General features: G+C 38.4%; 1 protein-coding gene across 2 annotated transcripts in view; it reads right to left on the bottom strand.

The window, feature by feature from the left end:
* Positions 1–25,752, bottom strand: part of LOC134794859 (rho GTPase-activating protein 26) — a 99,962-nt gene that overhangs the window by 49,978 nt on the left and 24,232 nt on the right. For both annotated transcript variants that reach the window (XM_063766661.1, XM_063766662.1), the window contains exons 3-8: positions 22,764–22,835; positions 19,374–19,475; positions 17,162–17,377; positions 15,835–15,909; positions 15,364–15,451; positions 14,833–14,930 (exon numbers count right to left, since the gene is read on the bottom strand). In XM_063766661.1, the coding sequence (XP_063622731.1) occupies positions 14,833–14,930; positions 15,364–15,451; positions 15,835–15,909; positions 17,162–17,377; positions 19,374–19,475; positions 22,764–22,835 (651 nt within the window). The remainder of the gene's footprint in view (positions 1–14,832; positions 14,931–15,363; positions 15,452–15,834; positions 15,910–17,161; positions 17,378–19,373; positions 19,476–22,763; positions 22,836–25,752) is intronic.

The raw sequence follows: 25,752 nt of genomic DNA, 5'->3' as shown, positions 1-25,752 counted from the left end.
GTGGAGGAGCCATTTCGTCTTCCTAAGAACGCGTTGCGGCATATAAGTCGCGAACGATACATTTTACAAAAAAAAAGTTTAAATAAACAAAAAAGGTAATTTTATTTTACACAAAAAAGGTCTCTTTACATTTTTGTCCAAAGTTAACACTTTTTGACTTGAAGCATCATAAAAACTCAACCAAAAAACCTTTTTCGGTCAGATTAAGAGAACCCACCAACATTTTTGTCAGATTAAAAAAATATGCTTTCAGGATACCGAGATAAACCTCCCCTATGAAAATCTGACGCGCTCGAGTATTTCAAAAAAACTTTTTTTTTTTGCATTTTCAAAAATTCATCGTAACTTATCGTCACGCCGAAATCGTCAGTTTTTTTAAAGGAAGCTTCCTTGGGGCCTACTTAACACCCCTTCCGAAAATCTGACGCGCTCGAGTAAATTTTTTTTTTTTGCATTTTTGACTACTTTATATGCCTACCCCCACCACGCAAACCGGCAGATTAGTATACCGTTGTTATCAGAGGCACTCGGGGCATACGTAGTATGAATATCTGACGCGCTCGAGAATGCCCAAGTAACTGTTTTTTTTAACATTTTTGAAAAACCGTACACGCCAAACCCACCGCTAAAATGGTTTTTTCCATACGAGCTTTTCTTTTCGAAATTATTTTATCTTTCGATTTTGATAGGTCTCGACGGCGCCGTTGAATTACGCCATTTAGCTACCTCGCCTCCCTAACTATTATGTCTGCATACTCACAGAAGCCTTGCGCTTGCAGAATGATTGCACACAAATGAGTAAGTAATACTGTCCCGTGTAAAAGGTTTTGGCAGTATAAGAAATATAATCAGCGATACAAAATTGAATGAGGTAAGGCCAAATTATACTGTTGTGTTATGTGAGCGACATTCACATATAATTTGTAGTTATAGCATGGTTAAAATAATAAAAATAATAACAAGTGAGAGATCAGATATATAATTGACTTACACAAATTATACTCAAAAGCGGCTATTGAGGCATGTTCCTAACATATTCAAATTGTCATGCACCTACACTAAATAATTAATGTGTTAATATGTTTCTACTAAAATAGAACAGGTCAGCATAGCCACTAAAGGCCAGTGATGTCCAAATGGAAAGGATGTAGTGACATGTGCCGTTAATAAGGAGCTGTGCCTACTCTTAATGTTGACTGTACATAACAGGCAGTCAGTTCAGTGAATTAATAAATAAAAAATAAAAAAGGGACAATTGATATGGTGATGACTGATGATACCTACTTGTAAAAGAGTTTATTTAAATTATTTACTTTTCATATTATGTTGCTGATTGAAAATTGTGTCATTTTAAGAGACCTACTAGTTTAGTCTTGGTTAGTCATGAAAACATAGTCAAAACTACTTGAATTGAATTGAGGCAATAATCTTATATGTAATTGACAAATAATAATGTGGAATAAGATGTGACAGAAACATATCACATGTTTTTGTTGTTTGTTAAATGTTGTATGTTGTGTGTTGTTAGAATGTTCAAATGTCTCTTCAAATGGCTACTGCAGCTGCTTGATGCGAGTCCTCACCGAACTGGATGGTATAAGGAATTCTTGGCAGTGAAAGAAATCTGCGGTGAGAGATGACTGCAGGTAGTATGTTAAAAGTTGCCAAGTTGGACGCTGCATGTACCACTATGAGAGAAGTTAAGTATTCTCAATACAAGTTCTTTGTTTCAACAAGTTGAAGTATTTGGTTTTCCATGCAAGAAAATCATACTACTACCTCCCATTTTATTGAAAATCTGACAAGGTCATAGAATAATGGTAATAATATAATGGCACTACATATGTGTTATAAAAGATAAAATATAATAAATTATTGCTGTATTGTCATGAAGGTGGTAAACCTGGTATATCGTTATGGGAAGAAGTAACATTGAAAGATGGCTTACTAAAGCTCATACAGTATTGGTATACCTACACCTTAAGCTAATAAATTGTCCACATGTTTTATTCACATTACTTATTCTAACAAAACCCTTTTTTATGTGTGGGATAGTGTCAATACTTCATAAAGAATCTCGATAGAGTATGCGACATGTCTTGTGTGGGAATCTTGATGTAATTGAAGCCAAGATTATTATTTTATTACCCGCCTGTGCAATGTTCCACTGCCGGGCATCATAGGTCTTCCACGGGAGACATTAAATCTATTCTGATCAAATATTATGTTGATGAATTATTAGAAAATATTGAGTGAGCCAAGGATAGTTGAACCATAATTTCAAAAGTTGAATCCAAATATGTTATGTTATGACAGAGTTATTGCCCTGAGTTATGGTTGCAGAATGTACTGGCAAAAGTCTGCCTTCCTGAGCGGCGGTGCGAGTCTGTGCGCCTGCATGACGGTGCGGGTCTGCCTGCCTGAGCGGCGGTGCGAGTCTGCGCGCCGACCGATGGGGCGAGTCTGTGCACCTGAGCGGCGGTGCGTGACTGAGGCAGCCTGTGTGATAGCGGGACTAAGTCCAATCTATATGCTTAAAGAGCCCGTGTAACGTATCAGCTTAAAGAGCCTATGATACAAATGCTTAGAGAGCCCATTATACAAGTAAGCTTAAAGAGCCCGTGTAATGTATCAGCTTAAAGAGCCTATGATACAAATGCTTAAAGAGCCCATTATACAAGTAAGCTTAAAGAGCCCGTGTAACGTATCAGCTTAAAGAGCCTATGATACAAATGCTTAGAGAGCCCATTATACAAGTAAGCTTAAAGAGCCCCTGTTACGAGACGCATCAGCTTAAAGAGCCTATGATGCAAATGCTTAAAGAGCCCATTATACAAGTAAGCTTAAGAGCCCCTGTTACGAGACGCATCAGCTTAAAGAGCCTATGATGCAAATGCTTAAAGAGCCCATATTACAATTCTGCTTAAAGAGCTCGTGTAACATATCAGCTTAAAGAGCCTATGATACAAATGCTTAGAGAGCCCATTATACAAGTAAGCTTAAAGAGCCCGTGTAATGTATCAGCTTAAAGAGCCTATGATACAAATGCTTAAAGAGCCCATTATACAAGTAAGCTTAAAGAGCCCCTGTTACAAGACGCATCCGCTTAAAGAGCCTATGATGCAAATGCTTAGAGCCCATAAAACGTATCAGCTTAAAGAGCTTATGGTACAAATGCTTAAAGAGCCCATATTACGAATCTGCTTAAAGAGCCCATGTCACAAAAATGCTTAAAGAGCCCATAATACGTATCAGCTTAAAGAGCTTATGGTACAAATGCTTAAAGAGCCCATATTACGAATCTGCTTAAAGAGCCCATGTCACAAAAAAATGCTTAAAGAGCCCATAATACGTATCAGCTTAAAGAGCTTATGGTACAAATGCTTAAATAGCCCATATTACGAATCTGCTTAAAGAGACCATGTCACAAATCTGCTTAAAGAGCCCATAAAACGTAACAGCTTAAAGAGCTTATGATACAAATGCTTAAATAGCTCATATTACAAATCTGCTTAAAGAGCCCATAAAACGTATCAGCTTAAAGAGCTTATGGTACAAATGCTTAAAGAGCCCATATTACGAATCTGCTTAAAGAGCCCATGTTACAAATCTGCTTAAAGAGCCCATGTTACGAATATGCTTAAAGAGCCCATAAAACGTATCAGCTTAAAGAGCTTATGATACAAATGCTTAAAGAGCTCATATTACAAATCTGCTTAAAGAGCCCATGTTACGAAAATGCTTAAAGAGCCCATGTTACAAATCTGCTTAAAGAGCCCATTTTACAAAATCGGTTTAAAGAGAGTCCATATGACAAGTGTGCTTGAGGGCCCATGATACTAATTTGTTTAAAAAGCCCATGTTATAAATTTTCTTAAAGATGTCATGTTACAAATCTGTTAAAGAGCTCTATAATACCAATTAGCTTAAAAAAAAAAACAATAAACTAAATTGCTTACTTATAGAGAGCCCATGATTTAAAGCTACTCAAAGGGCTGAACAAATAAATAAAAGTCCAGTTGAGGTGTGTGTGCTAAGAGCTGACAGTTTATCTACGACATCTGCGTGATGTTTTCCTTCAGTAACTGTTATTCACTTTGAGAGGTGACAGTTTATTACAAGATGTTTGCTTTAAGAGCTGACAGTTGTCTACAATGAAGACTCTACATGATGTTTGCTTTAAGAGCTAATATGTGTCTACATGATGTTTTCCTTTAGAAGTCTATTTTTGATTCAAGAGCTGGCAGTTGCCTACAAGATGATTGCTTTATGAGCTGACAGTTGTCTACAAGATGGTTGCCTTAAGAATTTATATTTAGCTACATGATGCTTTCGTTCAGGAATTGATACTTGCTTAGAGAGCTGAGTATTGAGTACATCATGTTTCATTTAAGAACTGATATGTGTATGTGTATGTCATAGATGAGAATTGCTTTACAGGTCACTATTGACTACATGATAATTCTTTAATTCTCCTAAAATAAAATAAAAAGAGGTAGTACACGGTTAGATATAATATAAGCCGACGACTGCTCATTGTTTGAGAGTTGATTATCGAATTTACAATACCGTGATAACTTCATAAAAACTACAATACTTACTACAGTGCTTAAAGAGCCTTACTTTAAGAAATAGGAAACTTTGATGTGACCTAAAGGGGTCTCAACATCAGAATATGGCTTGGCACTGTAACAGATGCAAATTGGCTTGTGTTTTGTTTGATATGTGTAGCACAGTCATCGCGGTCAACGGAGTCGCTGAGTACCAGTAGGCTACGTCACGATTCCCTTTAACCGACTTCGGAGGTGCGCGAAGACGGAAGTGCTGTGGTGCTACATGCTGACCTTCGTGGGCGAAGGTTTTTTCATCAGGAGGCCGAACTGATAACCGATTATGTGGTTTGCTCGAACGCAGCCCTACGGCAGGTGTCAATGGTGACACCACGACTGGCGCGACGCAGACTGTCAGAGGAGGATCGCTCGCCATTACGGCGTCGGAGTGTGATTTACTTGAAGCTACGCCTGTTTTCCGTGTTTTATGTATTAAATCCTTTATTTAATGATATATGGTGTTTTCTCTCTTAATACAATATAAGGTTTATATTGGAAAAATGCACGCACACAGTCAAAGTCCACAAGTACCACAACGGTGTATTCACTTGCTGCTTCATTTGAATTTAATCCTTAAATACAAATGGGTAAGATTTATATTGGAGTGTAATGTTTCACAATTTTGAATCGAGTCGCGTTTGCCACTCGTGTGGTTAATATTGCCATACCAAAACATTGAATTGAATGAATGGGTAAAATTTTATTGTATTTTGCTATCATTAATACCAAATTTTCAAAAAACCTTTAAAAAAATAAATTTTATTACAAAATCCAAGAATATTATGGAGTCGCAAGTTTAGGTAAGGTAATTTGATAACGAGGGTTTCTTCAAAGAAAGTACTGTTTTTTAATTTGTAGTAATATTATGACAACACTTCCGTTCCGGTTGTTGGTCCAAGATTTGTTAATGTTGTTTTTATTAGAGTTTTATAGGTTTTAATGAGATTTTACTTAGTTTTGTGCATATATTTATATATAAAGACTAAAGCAGTGAATTTTTGAGTGTTATAAGTGTTGTGTATTGTTCGTGCAGGTGTTTCAAGGTCAGTCCTTGTTTTTAACAAGCTTTTATTAGGTCGATCTGTATGTAACTATGTAATGGAATCTAAGGTAACTAATTTAACCATCTTCCAAGGATCGTAGCGTCATGAAAATTGGCAGCTGTATGTAGTTCTGATGACAATGCAATAATATCATACTGTCGAACTGATCTGATGATGGAGACAGGAGGTCGCCATAAGAACTCTGTGATGAAACAACGAAACCTAATTGTGTTAGGGGTTTTTAGAATTGTCTTGATGAGTATTAGTTGTCTGTCGTAAGAAAAGTATAGTCAGCGATAAAAGCTTGTACCAAAAATGAAATTTTTGCAAAAAATTTATTAGTTAGGATTGTTAGGAATTTAGGAGTAGGAATCCGCTTTTGTCATACTCGACATACACTAACTGCAAAAGAACGCACCCAAGGACACACCTAGCGCTTTACTTTACCTTCGCTTATCATGAAAAAATAAGTAAGTACATAATGTAGGTGTTTAATGTAGGTGTTTTTTTGCTCCGAGTTGTCTAGCGAAAAATTCCACGCGCCGCCACTGGTAGGCATTCATACATTTTTTCGTAATAAAAAAATAATTTATAGCGCGTGGCGGTAACGATTTCCATACAAATGGAACTATGCCCAAAGTCAAAGATAAATGTTTACTAAAACACTGAATTTGGCATTTTAATAGTTTAATTAGTATAGTGTTAATAATTTTTCTATGCGTTTTTGCCCTTTTTTGGTACAAATTTGTTGTTTTTATTTTTCTTCCATACAAACTTTCTCCCCCCTATTTCCCCCCCTTCATGTACAAAAATATTGTTTTTGTATGAAAAGGTATAATAATTACTTCGAAAATGAATTCCCCGTCCCTAATTTATACGAAAATGATATATAACTTGCCCTAGTTGCTAAGACTAGGAAGGAATATAGCATAGATTGAACCTGGGGAGCCGTCCCTTTCACCCCCCCCCCCCCTTTTTGGGGGGTCTGCATGGTACGATCTCCCGGCTACCGGGCCAGATCAACTTTGTTTTACCTATGATTCGGTCAAATTGTGTTTTTTGAAAAACAAATTATAGCCAGCATTCGATGAATGTAGTACCTATGATCCTTTGGGTATGGTGCTTTACGCACACTAGCGTCCCATGCCCTCCCCCTGCCGCAACCCCCCCTTTTTGCATGAAATATGTCCCGGTTGACAGTTTTTTTTATGTTTTGGGGAAAGTATACAATATAGGAAAAAAGTGTCAATGAAAGAAATGATCGCTATTAAATTCTTAACAAAAAAGGTTATATTCATTTTTTTGATATGAGGCACCATATTGATGTTATGGCTAGATGAACTTCGACAAAATTTAACCGTTGAAAAACTTGTTGAAGATCAATATAATATAGTACGTGATAGTACTGAAAGAAATTTTACACGGAGAATAATTTTGCAAGCTTATTTTCCGTATAAGATTTCTTTCAGTACTATCACGTACTATGTTATATTGAAATTCAACAAGTTAATACATGAATATGGTGAGTCTTACCAAAAAGTTGCATGTAACCTTTTTTGTTTAAAATTTATTAAGGATTATTTCTAACCTTGACACTTTATTCCTAACTCTTAATACTTAACTCAAAAATTAAAAAAAAACGTCACCCGGGACATATTTCATGCTAAAAGGGGGGTTGCGGCAGGGGGAGGGCATGGGACACTAGTGTGCGTAAAGCACCATACCTATAGGTATCATAATTCATACTACATTCATTGAATGCTGGCTATAATTTGTTTGTCTTCCCCATACATTAGAACACAACTTGACCGAATCACTAAGGAACAATCGTGCCAGGCGGCATCGCCTGAGACTAAAGTGCATGCTAAATGACCTTACTCAACCTACTATGTATAAATTGAGCTTAGATACCCACCTTACAGCATAATACGATTCTTATTTCTTCCTAATTCACGCAATGAATTTTGAGTCATTGAGGTCATCGAACTTGACAACAAAATGGCGGGAACCCTAGCACGTCTTATCTCAATCACACAAGAATGGTACGCGTTCACTTACACAAGCTTAGATTGTGTGCGTAGGAACGCGTTTATTTCATACATTTGATCGCCAGTGTCCGAGGTGTGCTGCAAGAGTCTGACTGAATACAGCGGCGGCAGCTCGGTCGCATTTTTATCGCTTGTCACCATGCCTGTCACGTTCTAACAAGTAGGTATGTAAATGCGAAAGTGACAGACATAGTGACAGGCGATAAAAATAGTACCATGCTACGCCCGCAAAGTACTTTACCAAATGTACAAACAGCAACACTCCTAGCTGTACACCGGTGGACCTTATTACAAAAGGCATAAGGTCGGCTGATGTACCTACAGTTACAGTGCGGGCGATGGTACACAAAGGAGAAATCCGAAATTAAGATGGAAATATACTTTAAAGTACATATGGTGCCGGTGGCGGTGGTGGTGGTGGTTTGAGAAAATCTGTTACAATAGTTTAATGGCCAAAAATATGATTTTTGTTGTGTTTTTCATTCGTTGACGGGATAAAACATCTAAATAAAGGATAATAAGACAAATTAAATACAGTATATATTTATAAACTTATTTTAGTGTACAAACATAACCTTCTTTTACTTGCGAAGTTGGGTAAATTAGATGAAAGTGACAACCCTAATCCGTTTTTGGTGGTGGGCAATGTTGGTATTACCGGAATTATTAGGTATTAAATTACCGGATTACTTTGCCCATCGCTAAAACTTTTGTGTATTTAGGCCTTTTTAGTTTAAATCTCAATAGACATAATCTATGCTTCATGTGTTATAACTCAAACCCGGAAATATTTGTCAAAGGGTTCTCAATTTTTTCTACTTGCATTCATTATTTATCAATTTTTTGCCCGCCGAGATATACCCTATATTAGACAACTCGCTCAAAATTCCCAAGTCAAGTTATGCACAAGTTTGGTACCTATATACTTTGTCAGAAATATAACCTATTTTCTACTAAAAACAGCAGGGTGGCTATAACTATTATCAATTTTTCTACATTAAAGAATTTGTTTAAAATTGTCGTTTTGGGCAAAGTTTCCCTGGAGGCAAAGTTGGCGCTAATGACGTAACATATTATTGCAGGTGACTGTACATAAATGTTTCGGTGATTTTGAGATTATTTTCCAGGTTAGTTTACTAACAATCAAGTTATGCAGATACCGATTTCGTGAACGTATAAGTAGTAAGGTACCGCACAGACGTAGATATGACCGATTTAGGCGGCCAAAAGTCGATTTTGCAAAAATCAACATATTGATTAAAAAAATACCACGTGGAGGTAGTCTATAGACCCAGGCATATTATATGACCCTCCCCACTCCTTATCATCAAACCTGAACCGCATAACAGGCAGTCGAACTCTGACTATCGCTCAGCGCGCAAGTTTCTGTTCTCGACGCTCCAAAATATTGCAAGTTTTCCCAAGTGTTTAATTGGTTTTTCTGACGTTTTCATAAAGTTTTTTTGATGGATTCCAGTTATTCAGGTAAGAATTTATATATCTCAATAATTTTATATTACATTTTTGACATTTATCATATATTTTGAGCTCGTTAAATATGCACTGAGAGAAAAATCACCACCAGGAATTAATAAACAGTTCTGTACTGGGGGAAAAAATGAAGTTTTAGTAGTAATCATGGAAGTTTCACTATTTCTGTAAAATTTATTTATTTCTACAAACAGCTCAGTAATACTAAATCTAATTTCAGCAAACAGACTTTAGTAAATGGAGCATTAAACAAAGTTCAGTATTTGTTACAATCCATTTGTATTACTACTAAAATTCTCCGATTTTTACTAGTAAAGTTTGTGATTTTTGGAAAAAAGCATCTGTGATTTCAAGTTATGATTTTAGTAAATGTCTCACTTACATAGTTTTGTAATATCTAAAAAACGAGTTCGCGGGAATAACATTACCCCATTTAAAATAACAATTCAGTTGTTACTATAGCGACATTACAAAGTTTACTGGTATTTAGTAGATAGACTTGTTGTGTTTATGTTCATTGTTGTACCAATCACTAAACGAGTTTTGTAATACCAACACAGCTACTTGCTACGTTCATTTGGTTAGAGTTAGTATTGTGTCGGATGTCGGGCGGGCGTGTCTCGTGTCTTCTTTGTTTAAAATATACTTAAGTTAAATAATAAATTTAGGATATATTGTGGGCCATGGACATATTAACCCGCGACCTACTGTGTAGTTGGGGTCTACAGGAATATATTGTTCTGCAACTTCGAGCTAGCTGTTGTTATTCTAGTGATAATGACATCAAAGGTAAATCTAAACTGTTTGCAATTCCAACCTCCCTAGCACAGGTGCGCCGCGAGAGCATGTTGCGCGCGTAATAACTACTAGTCTCTTTCTGACTGTATGAATAAGAAAGGAATGGGTAGAATATCTCGACAGGCTTTTATAGTGCCTCTTTAGTACAGAGATATACTACCAAATGCTTTTTTATTCATACAGACAGAAATAGAGACGGGTAGCTACCACGCGCGCGACATGCTCTCGCGGCGCCCGTTTGCTAGGGGCGGAGGAATTGCAAACAGTTTAGTTTTTGCCTGTGACGTCATTATCTCTAGAATAACAACAGCTAGCTTGGAATCGCAGTACAGTTTAGTAAAACCTATGACGTCATCGTCTCCGATATTGCTAAAGCACGCTTAGAATTACAAAACGGTTAGTTTTCACCCATGACGTCATCACCTCCGATATTGCTAAAGCACCTCTCGGAATAACAAAACCAAATTTCTGAAATTACTCTAGCATACTTCAAATTACAAATATAGAAGTTGTATTTCCTACTAAATGGAAATTGCAAAAGTCAATTTGTTCCTATTAGTTGACTCTCCTTGTCCCCGGATTAAGTTTTATTTTTGTAATTCTAAGTGTGTTTTTGTTAGTTTTTTCTCTCAGTGTGACCCTTCACAAAATGTTGTTTTTTCATAGATTTTGATTTTCAATGGTATTTTTGTTTAACTTCAGGGTGCGTCCCTGTCTTGTATTGTATATGCCTGAACAGATTACTTAGTCGTCTTTATGGTGTCTCAGAAATAAGCCGCCACTAGCCGCCACTAGCCGCCCCTATGTGGTCTTAGAGACTTTCAAATATAACCTATGAAAAAAAAATATTTTCGCACATTTAAAAAGAAATTGTTAATTTAGTTTTATCTTTTTACAGGTGAACCCAGTGCTTCGGGGAGAAAAGTATTTGCTCGAAAATATATTTTTGAGCAAATACAAGAGCAAAATTTGCCAAGTTGAAGTGAAAAGTGCGATTATTATGAAAATTATCTTGTGCTTACCTACGGAACATCGGAAGAGCTCAAAAAATATATAAAACATGAATTTTCTTATGTGAAATCACAAATAAAACAAAGGTGGTTGAAAGCAAACAAAACAATAGATAAGTTTTTAAAATTGACTGAGTCTTGGTTGGAAGGAACTTTTGAGATTCTAGTGGCATCCTCTAACACGTCAGGACGACCGTGTAAATCCTTTGGGGAATTAAGTGAGCGAAGCAAGAGAAGGAAAACCGAAAAAATTCGAGCTGCCCTACCTGATGAAATTATTGTTCATGCAGCACAATCGGTTCTTCAAACTAGTGGCAAAAGAGATGCCTCAAAAGTGCTTAAGGATATTACTAATACTCCAGAATGTGCTAGTAAATACAAAAGATCATCCAGCGTTAATGAAATAATCGCTCCACTGACACCACAAGAAGCTCTACACATGTATGTAAATGCTGACCTCAGCAGGCATCAATACGAAATAATAAGGTCAACAAACAAAAAACACTTCCCCTGTTATGATCTTTTGCTGAAAGCAAAACAAGAGTGCTACACGCCAAAAGAATCCCTACGGGTAACAGCTACCTGCGCAGAAACTAATCTACAATCCCTGAGGGATTTAACCGCCACTCGCTTATCTATTTTTGTGGAAGAAGTGCTGATAACGCTTAATGACCACGAGAGAAAGTCATTAAAGTTAATTTGTAAATGGGGTTGTGATGGGTCTCAACAATCGAAATTCAAGCAACAATTTGATAATGAGAGTGATTCTGATGGAAATATATTTATGAGTTCTATTGTGCCTTTACAGATCGTTTGCGGAGAAGAAGGCAAAAAAGTGGTTTGGAATAATCCGACACCGTCTTCGACACGATTTTGTCGTCCAATCAGATTTCGTTACGTAAAAGAATCAACAGATGTTACAAAAGAAGAAATTGATTATGTGCAGAATTCTGCTGCGCACCTAAATGATTCTAAAGTGACCTTGCATGAAAATGAATTTTTGTTTGGGTATATTTTTAAAATGACCATGGTTGACGGAAAGGTCTGTAATGCTGCAACAGATACAAAATCCACGAGCAAGTGTTATATATGTGGTGCTAATCAAACGAAGGATTTTAATGATCTCAACAAGAAAAATGAGTAGAGTCCGGAAGCTTTGGATTTTGGATTATCAGTCTTACATGCTAGAATCCGTTTTATGGAAAGCATCCTGCATTTAGCGTACAGATTACCTACAAAGAAATACAGACAGAGAAAAACACAAGAAGAAAAACTTATGGAAGAAGAGAGAAAAAAGGATATCCAAGAGAGATTCAAAACTGAGACAGGATTGCTGATTGATATGCTGAAGGCTAACTTTGGCAACACCAATGACGGCAACACCAGTAGGAGATTTTTTGATAATCCGGAATTGGCGGCTGATATCACAAAAGTCAGCTACGACTTGATTTTTAGGCTGAAAGTTATTTTAGAGGTAATATCTAGTGGTCATAGAATAAATATTGCTAAATTCGACGAATACGCTTATGATACATCAACATTATATAAGAATTTGTATGGGGAATGGCATCCTATGACTCCAACCATGCATAAAATTTTGATCCATGGGGGACGCGTAATAGAAAACGCTCTATTACCCATTGGCCAGTTGTCGGAAGAAGTAGCAGAAGCCCGAAATAAACATTTTAGGGCATACCGACAAAATTTTGCAAGGACATTTTCAAGAGAACAATGTAATTTTGACGTTTTTACTAGACTTTTACTAACATCCGATCCACTCATCAGCAGTATGAGACCAAAAAAGCAATCGCCTTGCAACAAAGCCTTTCTTCCTGAGACAATCGAGCTTTTGTTGCCTGCCGAACCATATATACCAGTGTAGATTTGTGTGTATTTTAATTTTGTATTAAATAAATTTAATTTTTTTTTATATATTTTTTTTTGTTTTTAATTGACAGAATACAATTGATTTTAGTATAAAACAACGTTTTTACCATGGTATAATAATATACTCCGCCTGGTACTCTATTCCGAGATTCGCGTATGACCTAACTGACACGGGCCTACGTCATCATGCTGTTTACAGGTTCTCAAACTTTAAAATGTGGGAGAATTTTAACCAACGGTGAAAATTATTTTAACGGCATTAATTTTAAGTTATTCATGTAGAAACATAGTAAAATAAAACAAATCTAATGTATTAAATTAAACTTTATTTATCTATACAAGACAAACGTTTGAAAAACTAATTCACAGTTACACATTAATTACCAAGCTTACGGCGTGAAAAGTTTGGAAAACACTGCGACTGCTGACACTGAGCGAGAAGGAAATAACAATTAACACGCGTTCGACAAGGATGACGGTCAGGGCATGAAGTTATCTAGATCCGAATTGTCAAATGTGACAGAGCTATTCTGTGTTGTCAGTAGTGTAAACAGAATTACCCGAACGTCTCAAATTTCTGTCGTGAATCGGAAGATATTGCTAACGAATAATTAAAAATGACGTGTTATTGTAAAATTTAAGATAAAATACATATAAATGAAAATTATAAAATTATAAAGAAATATTTTAACTTATTAACCATAGGTATAATGTACCCATGTAACATGTTATGTTGAAATAAAGTGGCAATGTTATTGTGACGTAGGCCCGTGTCACTCTGGGAATAGAAGACCATGTTTTATTAGACCATGGTTTTTACATTTTTTATCCCATTTTGTACCGAATTATACCCTAAAATAATTTTGGCCGCCTAAATCGGTCATATCTACGTCTGTGTACCGCTATTGTTTAGCGATACCGATTATTTTTTAAGGTAAAACTATACCAGTTGAAATATAAAGATATTAAAATTACAGCAGGGACAACCATTTTTTATAGGTGTACCTAAACCATCATTGGCCGAGCGTTAGCAAAGGTCTCAGCTTCAGCTTGGGCAAAAATGCTTTTGTATGTTCTCCTTTGCAGATCACATTTCTCAACTGATTCTCGTGAAAATTTGTAAGCAGGTTCGATAGAACTATTCTGTTTCGCTTTATCCGCCAAAATGGAATTGCCACCCTGCTGAAACTTTATTTATTTAAATTCCTATTGAATGGATTTTGCACCTTATGAAAAACCGTATAGAGTAGTAAATAACATTTTACATCTGACTTAATGACATCTTGTTCAATCGCTTTAATTGTACAAAACGCGTATCTCGACAAAGCAATATTAGGTAGTAAAACAGTCAACAATCAAATGAATTAAATAGGTACGTCACGTTTGACATTAATAGACAAGGAAAGCAAGTTTAAATGCATTGTTTCTCTTTCATCTTTAAATGGAACGCTTTTACCCTCAAAGGAGGCTAGTGGTCAATACTAAACTAAAAGTCCAATCTTAAAAAACATGAAGGGTCCAGTGACCCAGTGTACAAGCGTCAGGTCAGTACCTGTCCCAGTAAAGTGAGGTAGTGTGCGTGAAGTGCGCTTGTGTGTGAAATGGGGTAAATTGACAGAATCTGAAATTTTACCCACCGCTACCGTCGCCTTAAAGGGCCACATGTACTGTAAAGGGGCCCACTGATTAACAGTCCGCCGGACGGTATCGGCCTGTCAGTTAGAACAAAATTTTGACAGTTCCGAACAACTGACAGGCCGATACCGTCCGGCGGACTGTTAATCAGTGGGCGCCTTAAATCGTTGTACAATACACGTGCAAAAAGGTAATTCGCAACTCGTGTCGATTTAAAACACTCCCTTCGATCGTGTTTCAATTATCGCCACTCGTTGCGGATTTACTACATTTCGCACTTGTATCGTAATGTACTATTATCATTACTTACAGTTTTAGGGTTGATTTGCGAGTAGGGAAGCAATCGTAAAGTGCGCGAATTTTTCTCGTACGTGCAGTAGTGCTTGCTCCACGCCGTGCCAAAAGCCTCTGCAAAAAAATGTTCAGAAATTATTTACAGTAAGTCGAAAACTGAAAGGGCCTTAAGTATGTACTGTAAAAAGTTGTACCATACATGTGCGAATAGGTCGGTCGTGTTTTAATGTATCGCCACTCGTTTCGAATCTCCCATTTTTCGCACTTGTATCGTAACGTACTATAAAATAAGCCATAATGGAATCATTGAAAGACTTAACGGGATTATGAGTGAAAATAACCCCCGGTCATAAGGGAATCACTGAAAGACGTATCGGTACTACATATTATAAACGACTACGTGCGTTCAGAATTTCGCTCATCCACTTGATATCGTCATTAATCATTTACTGAGCATAGTGCTTTCTTATACTAAGAAGTATCAGATTTCATTTGTAGGGAGCAAAAGCGCTATATAGCCGCAAGTAATAGAGTGTAGGATAGTCACTCTTCTCCATGAGGTAGAGGTAGCCGGCGCGCGACACGCCCGCGGCGTCCGTGGCGTCGCCCGTCTCCTCCGCTTCCACTTCTTTGTTCTGCAAACACAAACGGATATTGCATGGATAAACCGAGCCCTATAAAAGCTTCTTGAAACTAGTTTTACAATCCAACGTCATGGAGACGCAACAAAGAGCCCATGAACAGATTACAAGAACGCGTTACATAGTGACGTTACGTTAGACGCGTAAGCTGAAGACCGTCGATTGCGTCCTCGCTCGGCCGCCGAAGTGCTAGCTCACTTTTTTATATCAATTTATAGATTACATACATTTTAGATTCATTTCGCCCAGACTTGTCCGTACATGTATTGGCGCGAACGAGACGGACGGGCGAATGAAGACAAAAAGACATCTCTTAGATGTAATTGAATTGGCCCCTTGAATAAGATATTAATCCAAAGGTAGAATGGGGCACTCACCATTTGGCGCACCTCCATCATCTTCTTCATGAGCGACTCGGTCTGCTTGCTCGTCTCCTCGAAGTTGGTCCGCGTCTGCAACACGCACACCGTCACAAACCGCTTCAACACACTAGCGCATGCATGCACACACGCATGCTCAATAAGTGTTCACTCACACAGGCCCGGAATTGATAAAAACTCATATTTAGATCACAACGGTTACTCTCGTAAATTATTAGTCTACGTGTTTCGGGCCCATCGGGGGCCTTCTTCAGCCTCTAAATATTTTTAAATATGTCTCACGAAAGTTTAATTTCGACTTTAAAATATGTTATATCATTTACTTCGCGTTAAAAAAGTGTTCAGATCCGGCAAATGCTAGCAGGCCATTCGCGAAAGGATCGCTCACTGCCTGTGTGCAGTACGCGAGCTGTTTGCGAATAGTGCGCAAGGGGTTTTTTTGAAGACTAGACTGAGTGAAACACGCGTCGCTATTCACTAAATTGTGTGTGAAAAGAATGGGTTCCTTATTTAGTTTTCACCACGTGAAAATCTGACATATCATAAGCTATAACTACATAATGAATGCAGAAGGGAATTGCAAGTTCACTTCCGAGTTTTATCATTGCAGGGCAAAAAAACGTGAGCGAGCAGTTAAGGAAGCCGGATGAAATCAGGTCAATGCTGGATGTAAGGTTTAATGATGGCGTTAGGAATAAAACAAAACACGTCAGAACACACTTTCAAATAGGCACGATGTCTTGTTACTGGGATTATTGATCGAAAATATTGACGAATGTGTTGGGAAGCTGTGGCACGCCAAACTCGGACACACGCAGACACTTCTGTACCTATTCTTAACCTGTCCGGAATCGGCGTCTCTTATATTCTTAACCTGTCGCGCCTTCAGTGGTCGTCTGTCACCTATGCGTTGCAAACACTTAAACTTCTATTATTTGAATAGCATTTGATCTGTTCCTATTGTATAAAAATATGGCTTTACAGAAATTGTAACTTAATCTAAAATTAAAGATTCTCAAAACCATTAATATCTACGAGTAAATAGTGAGATAGATCTTAAGTTGATGAGGTTGTTTTTAAACATTTTCGTTCCTTTTTGTTGGGGAAGATAATATTCGCCTCCCTATCAACAACGGAAATAGAAAGCTTTTAAAACTAGGAGACGTCCATGTTGGTGATGTTCGAGTTAGAACTGAAAACTGAAGCCTATATGGGCGCTAATGTGACGTCATCATGGTACTCATTGCCCAAGTCGGAGATGAACCATACTCGACTACATTGAGCGAGTCCCTACGAGAACCTACCACCGGCCAGCATCACTCACCCGCTGTATCCGCAGCTGCAGGTCGCGCACTAGCGGCTCGGCGTCGTGGTGCACGTCGTGAGCCGTGTGGTGGAAGGTCCACCAGGAGAACACGAAGCCCAGGAGCGTCTCCACCAGCTCGAACTTCTCTCGCTCGCGGACGGCTTGCAGCTGGAACACGTACTCCAGCGAGGCTTGGCAGAAGTCGCGCTCGGCCATGTCCATCGCTGCGTCAGCCTGCAAGTTAACCACAACACTTATGGACTGGACGACGATGTAGTGACAAAAATTGGGATAGGTATTTTGAGATTGTTTGGACCCAGAAGATGACGTATGAAAAGATTGAAAAGGCAAACAGTGTATAGGAAGTTGAAATGGCAACTTACTCTCATCAAACGTTAAAGTAGCGCGTTTGTTGGTAAGCTTTGAACCTGTATGACATAACTTGGGATCTCAATAGTGCACACTCGTACTAATTTGTACACAAATCAAAAGGCTTAATTGCAACGGAGTTTTCCTCATACCTATGTAATTAATAGGACAGTCAAGTGTAAAAATATGAGTGGATACAACTTAGTCGAAAATATGTCCCATAGTTTTTAATTCACCGAACTTAAGCGCGTGTATACATTTAAGTATCTTGGACACTATGTCACCGACGACCTTAAAGACCAATTAGATATAGAAAGGGAGCGCAGGGCACTGGCAGTCCGATGCAACATGCTAATAAGGAGGTTTGCACGGTGTAGCCAACAGGTAAAAATAACGTTATTTAAAGCCTATTGCCAGGTTTTCTACACGTGCAGCCTCTGGACTAGTTATACGCAGAAGACTATCAGTTCCCTGCGCGTCCAATATAATAATGGCTTCAGGATGTTGTTGGGGCTGTCCCGTTTCTGCAGCGCATCGGGCATGTTCGCACAAGCTCGCACGGATGACTACTATGCCATAATACGCAAGAGAACTGCCTCGTTGCTCTGCAGAATACGGGCCAGCTCCAACCCCATCCTGGCTACTGTAGCGGGCCGATACGACTCACCCATAATGCGGCATTTTGAACGTGTCTTAACCGCTACTAGGTGATGATAACTTATTATTGTTATTGCTGTCTGTGTGTGTTTGTCGATTTATAATTTTGTTCCACTAACACTTAGTTTTTAATCATAATTGTTACTAACCATTTTGGGCCATTGTTGTCTTTGAATAAATAAATTTAATTTAATTTAAATTTAATTTTATAAAAGATATGGGATATATTTTTGAGTAAGATATGATATGTACAAACAGCAACACTCCTCACTGTACATCGGTGGACCTTATTACAAAAGGCATATGGTCCACCGCCGATGTACAGTTAACAGTGTGGGCGATGGTACAATCATATTTTTACACTTGACTACATGAGTGTGAACAATATGATCTCTAACATCATACTGAAGCGCAAGAAGAAAACTAACCCAACAGTTTTAGTGCCCTGGTCAGAGTAGTCAAAAGGGGCCACCATAAAATATGGGTAACACGTAAAACATCTCTTGAAAATTACTCCTGGTTGTCTAACTAAACAGATAGTAATTCTCCAAATCAATGATAACGAGCTGTTAAATCTCATCATCGCATGTTTATAGAATAGATTAACTGATAGCAGAGGCTGTAGAGTATTTTCTTTACACCATGAATTAGAACACAAGACTACAAACTGACAATAAAATTGTGTAACCAATAACTATGACTAACAATGATGAATGATCAGCAATGCTCTGCATGCAGCTATCGAATGACACATCGTTGGAAGTTATAGCGTGTGTTTATTTATATTATATTATACGAGTGATATGGCCGGTGCTGTGAAAGCCCACAAATGCATCACTATTTATTTCTATTATCGTTTATTGGTGTTTATTGGTTTTACTACCCCGTGAGGCGAGAAATAGAAACGTCTAGTCGGATATTATTAGTATTGTAAACGTGTGTATAATATATGCGTTATACGTGTTATACCTACACACTGTACATAGCATTGAACAAATACGTACGTATATAGGAAGGATATGGGATCGCCAAGATGGATTGCTGCAAAAATTATGGATAGAATTTAGAGTTGAAGTATTTGCAGTAGGTATCTGGTGGGTGGTAAGATTGGGATGATGGTGTGTGTGTGTGTGTGTGTGTGTGTGTGTGTGTGTGTGTGTGTGTGTGTGTGTGTGTGTGTGTGTGTGTGTGTGTGTGTACGAACCTCTTGGAAGACATTATCCTGTTTCTTGGTGGAGAGCGAAAGCGTCCGTTCTTGGCTCTGGCAGAACTTTGCAGTCTTCTTGTCGAACTTCTTCTTGCCCTCCTGAAACACAATAAGTACAGCAACATTATTACAACTTTAATGTTCCAGGCTTTCGGGTGTTGACGATATAAAACAATATGGACAAGTATAATATAAGTATGCAAACATTTGATATTATGTTCAAATGTTTACATATATGCTTAACCAGCCAGGTTTTAAATTTCCTTTTAGGTAGGTTTAAATTAGGTAATATTATATTACGCAAAGTACTAGCGCCCTAAAGTTAGACAATAATCATTGAACCGGCCCAACACGAGACGACCAATGCAATCGCATCCATCCCTACCAGGACATCGGTCTAACAACTAAATGTTCTAGCAATCACAATAGCGGTAATGCAAACCACCCGCACTTGGGCCTTGATCGGCGCGCAACAGACACCTATCATATTTCTGCCACCGCGATACCCGTGCAAAAACTGCACTACATCTATACTAACAAGTAACATCAACAAAAATCACTAATAGTAGATGGAGAATGGTAGAGTTTATCACGTTACCATAAGTTTTGCGAATGGTCAGTTAACAGTGCATTGTATGTGACAATCACGAGATTAGCTTCCGGTGTCGCGGCGACCTTCAGGTGCAATAATGCAATTAATGGGCTGTAGGTACACGCGATTTTCTGGCGAGAGCTGTGTAGCAACAAACTCAATTTACTATAGACCTTAAATACTTGTAAACGGTCTAAGAATGTCTCGAAATGTCAATAGTAGTTGGTAGCTAGCTGACCTAGCTATTGGAATGGCCACTTTACGACACGCTACTGCGTGCTGCGTGCTGCGTGCCTCGTACAACTACGTCTCGCAAGTATAGGTTTACTTTTTTATTGCATTGCACGTGTAGACGCAGGTAATCAAACATGCCAGGTATTTGAGTTAGCACGGAAAGGGATGACTTTCCATTTGTTTCACGAAATAACAATAACAGGTAGAGTTCGGGTAAAAACTGTAAGTAAAAGGAACCAATTATATTATAGGTTATAAAATACCATTATTCAGCTTCTTCCTAATGCGAACTGCTGACAAATGCAAAAAAAAACAACATACATATGTATATATATCCCTACTGCAATAAAATCATTCGGCTTTGCTATATGAGGAAAAAGAGTAGGTAAGATGTTATTGGTTCATCTGTGTTAGACAGTTGTGCCTCCTTCCGGTGCAGCTCACGTGTCCTAATCACGGCGGAATGCGCGCGCACGTCTCGGGCGGACGCAGATGCGCTTTTGTCAGCGCCTGCGCCGCGCATATACGCTATATTATACGTCATACCAACAACACTGAACTGGACTAGAGCTTATGTCTTGGTAATAGGGTTTATGCATTGTCAGGTGACAGTGTCAGTAAGTCACTCATTCACGGCGAGCGACAGAGCGTTCGCGCGAAACTAGTCCTTTCATAACATTTATTTTGTACTTTCAAGGGTAGACTTTTTGACGTTAAATGCTTTATCGGTCCGTTCGGAAACCTTAACCCTTTACCAGACTGACATTTCAAAAATGACAATCGAATGTCAGGTCAGACTTACGCATCGAAAATAGAACACATGTTTGAACTGCCGTATGTGGGAAATATATATCCCTTAGCCTGGTAAAGGGTTAATGTAAAGAGATATGGTCTAACAATGGTATAGTTAACAGTGCACAGTTTGCACAGTAAATTAGTAAGTAAGTATGTAGTTGTGACTCACTTGATCTTTTTATGACAATATCACAATATAACATACAACGGACACATACTCATAGTAGACGATGGGGTGTGTGAGAGAGAGAGAGAGAGAGAGAGAGTCGCGTTTTTATAAATGTTTTAAAATCCGTATTCATATTTCTAATTAAGACGAAACAGGAGCTGAGTTTTAAATATTTTAGGTAAATATACCCGTCTCGCTAACGGAAGCGGCACCTAAAAGTAGTGCGATAAGGACAAGGCGAAAAATCCTGCGTAAAAATCTCAAAAATCGAGGTTTCGTACTCCTCTGTTTCCTCCTCCAAAACTTAACCAATCGTAACCAAATTTGGAAACTTAAATGATTATGAAATTATCTGTGTCGGACCGTTTTGCTTTTTTGGCTAATTGATATCAGTTTTGAATGCCACGCCTCTCATTGCGGCATAGTCAATTAGGCCATTTTGGCCATTTTTGAAGGGCTCTAGCGCCAAAAACCAAAAATAACAAAAAAAGCAAAACGGTCCGACACAGATATTGACAATATTAATCTGTGTTGAAAAAATCATTGCTCTAGCTTCAAAAACCACGGAGGAAAACGAGGAGTACGTTTGTATGGAGAAATGACCACTCCCGTTGGCTCTTAAAAAGAGAAGCAAACAATGATTGCAGGTTACAAGTGTTTTATAAAACGCGAGCCAAGGCTGGTGGACCAGATTATCCTTTACCTTTACGATATATAGACGGTCGGTCGGATCCGTGACTAGCCGTACAGCGAAAAGGTAACTATAACTAATCATTAACTTATACTTATAATACCTTTTAGTTATTATATAGAATATAGTTATAATATAGTGGTTGTTACACTTGTTACCTCGCGCACGTTATCTCACGCGACCGAACATATTTGCTGTCAATTACCTATAGAGATTGAACTGCGCGATAAGATCTCACAATACGACCGCATCGTTAAATCACAAGCACACGTGAGGGCACGTCGCGTGTTGTGTTGCATATCGTACGCCATACCTACTGGGAATATGTAGTCGCACGACATTGGAGGTCGAGCCTGCCCTCAGTACCTAATACCTAATACATAACTAGTTAATGGTTATACAGTATAGCCGTGCTAATCCGGACCCCTCCGTTATCTGGTGATCCCCTGATCCCTGTAAACCAGGCGTCTCAAGGCTGGTGCACTGCCTTTGATACTTAGTTAGGAAATGTTGATATTTGTTCCCAGTCCGGGAGTGCCTTCGAAATCAGGTGCGAAAACGTAAAGCAGAAGACTTGGTGACTTAATTGCTGCTTCATTTTGTGTTCCAATTAAGTGATTTTTATTACATAAACATAATTGGAGATGATAATCCAGAAACGGAAACCTCTGTTATCCGTTAACGGCCGGTATTTTGCCCCTCCGGATTAGCGAAGTCCTAATGTACCTGTATATAACAGTGTCGTCTGTGACAGTCACCCGCCATAATATCTTGTACAACAAAGTGCGTCGAAGTATCTGGCGTTGCCACTGCTATTCCAATCCATGCAATTATTCGATCAAATCCAGGGTTTCTACACTTTCTACATATAAAATGAAACCACATGATAGAAAATGTAGTTGTCACCTTGACGGCGCCGATGTGCTCCTTCCGGAACCTCTCCAGCGGCGCGATGATCTGCTCGTGCGCACGCCCCAGCTGCAACAAACAACACATAAGTATAACAATTATACAATTAGACAAACAGTCACGTAGCCCATTCGACGCAAGTTTTATTAAGGACTAACCAGGTACTCTCATTCCTAGCAGCGTGGACGATTGTGCTATGAAACTTTAAACGAAGACCCGAAATCCCGTTCTCGGGCGCGACCGCACTACAGCAACACTTAACTGACCATTAACCGGGCCTTAAATATCTCAGTGCAATAAGTTTTAGAAATGCCCAGCTAACTGTGTAGGTACATAAGGGGTCATCCATTAATTACGTCACACGAATTTCAAGGTTTTTTGACCCCTCCCACCCTCCTTGTCACACTTGGTCACATTTGGCAAACCCCTCCCTCCCTGGTGTGACGTCACATTTTTTCAACGACATCGGCAAATCGAATTAAGTATTATTAATTTTTTGTCAAAATATTAGTAAATTAAATTTATAACCCAAAACTGATTATTAAAAAAAATTAAACTAATAAAAACGATTATCGTTCCAAAAACTTGTTTTTGAACTGTACAGTAAATAAAATGATTAAAATAAAATTTTGGTTACTGATGAGTGATGAAGTTAAAGTGACGTCACAAAGTTTGTCATTCCCCTCTCCCCCTTGTCACAACATGTCACATTTTCTTGACATCCTCCCCCCCACCCCTAAACGTGTGATGTAATTAATGGATGACCCCTAACGATGTAAACAGAAAGGATCGTCGACAAGTCGCCCATTACCTCGACCTCGTAATCTGAACAAATGAATGGTATCGAGATAATTGAGCGTGTAGTGGGCCGGGCCCGCGGCGCGGGTGGGCAGCCACCAGCCAGCCAGCCAGTGTTAGGGTACTACAACTACACGGACAGTAACCATCTCTCTCAAGTCCGACGTTCAATGCCAGATACAATAACTTGGTTGTACTTGATATGAATTCAGTAACCCAGGTTAACAATTTAACGGTTCTGTGCTAAGCGCACTGGTGGACATTCCAAAGTCCAGGTATAGCGATAGTTTCTAATAATTATAAACGGCTACAAATATAATGACCACCAAAAAATACTTTGGTACCCTAAATAAAAAAATCATGCTTACCAAAAAAAATTACTGAACACCTAAAAAATAAGGCCTAAAAATACAAAAGTACCACCACTTTAATTACGACTGCACTTCAAATTGTATTCAAATACCAAATATATTGAATGATCACCAAAAATCATTAATGATCACCAAATCTTGAAGACCAAATTAATGCGATATTTTCACCTAAATAAACCACTATGATTACCAAAAAATGTATACATATTACCAAATAAAGTAAACTGATGCCAAAATTAGTAGCCCCTCCCGCTCAACCCCCCGTAGCCCGCACCGCATACCTACCTAACCAAATCTACTTTTCTAGTAGCATTTCGTTATGCTACTAGAAAAGTAAGTTAAACTGCTATCAGTTAAGTGGGTTAGGTTAGGTTAGCACTGCGACCCTTACAGAAACGAAATGGTACTAGAAAAGTAGGTTAGGTTAAGTTTCAACTGCTACCACAGACCAACCCCTATAGACCGAGCTTATAGGACGACTCGCGGTCACCGCCCGTATGGTGTATAGGTCAAATATAAGATTGTTCGCTCGCCGCTCCGATCAGTTGCGCCCAACGTAACGACCTGTTAGCAGCGTGCACGAGTCTAAGAAAATGAATCGTAAACTATTGAATTCATTGGGAAATCATGGGATATTGCAGCGTAAAATGGTGTGGCAAGTCATCTAAGACATCTACTTACGAAACAGATGGAATAACATCCCACAGGAAAGTCAAATTCATTATTTCATTGAATAATGTTTCTTGTCCGCGGGGTTCATTTTATACTGGTCAGTAAGCAGAGGCGAAGTATGTCCGTCCCTTTTCGTCAACTTGAAAATGCAATGCGCTATCCCTTTCCCTTTCGACTAGTGATGTGACGATGATGGTTTTTCAGTTGCGGAAACTTCGTGCTTCGTCATACCGTATTGTACCATTTTAGACATAATATATAGGTAATATGTTGTGTAAGTTTTTTAGAATCCTCTAGGCCAGCGGAGCAGTTAGGCCGCGATGGACCTGATGATGAACTTCAAAGAAGTGCGAGGGCACTCGGTGTTGGTTTGTGATAGACATATGTTGTATGGGTTTTTTAGAATCCTCTAGGTGAGCAATTAGCTCTCATGTCACGAGATGGACCTGATGATGAACTCCAAAGAAGTGCGAGGGAACTCGGTGTTGGTTTGTGATAGACATATGTTGTATGAGTTTTTTAGAATCCTCTAGGTGAGCAGTTAGGTATCATGTCACGAGATGGACCTGATGATGAACTTCAAAGAAGTGCGAGGGAACTCGGTGTTGGTTTGTGATAGACATATGTTGTATGGGTTTTTTAGAATCCTGTAGGTGAGCAGTTAGGTCTCATGTCTCGAGATGGACCTGATGATGAACTTCAAATAAGTGCGAGAGAACTCGGAGTTGATTTGTAATAGGCATATGTTATTGGTCACCTTCTATGACCTTAATAAAACGGACAAAAGAAAATAATTGTATGAGATTTCGGCGACACTTTTTTCTCGTATCAAAAGAGATTGCGATTCTGAGTGGAAATAATATAAAAATTCTAAACTTTAAAATTCATGTTCTGGGTACTTTAAGCAGAAATGCCCTAATATGTTAAGTAAAAATTTCAGGTACATTGTTAAATTACTTAATGAAATATTAAATTAATCAATATAATTATTAAGTAAGTTTACTCTAAGTATACTAAATTGGTAACAATTTTACCACAATAAATTTCGGTATCACTGGTAGCAGTACCCACTACCCGTAATGAACATGTCCCATCCCTACGCTTGCACGTGTCAGCGCGCCATGTTTGAAACGACCAATCGCAAC

The sequence above is a fragment of the Cydia splendana genome, chromosome 11 (genome assembly GCF_910591565.1).
Source record: "Cydia splendana chromosome 11, ilCydSple1.2, whole genome shotgun sequence".
In the NCBI taxonomy this organism is placed as follows: Eukaryota; Metazoa; Arthropoda; class Insecta; order Lepidoptera; family Tortricidae; genus Cydia; species Cydia splendana.
This window is presented reverse-complemented; position numbering and strand designations above follow the sequence as displayed.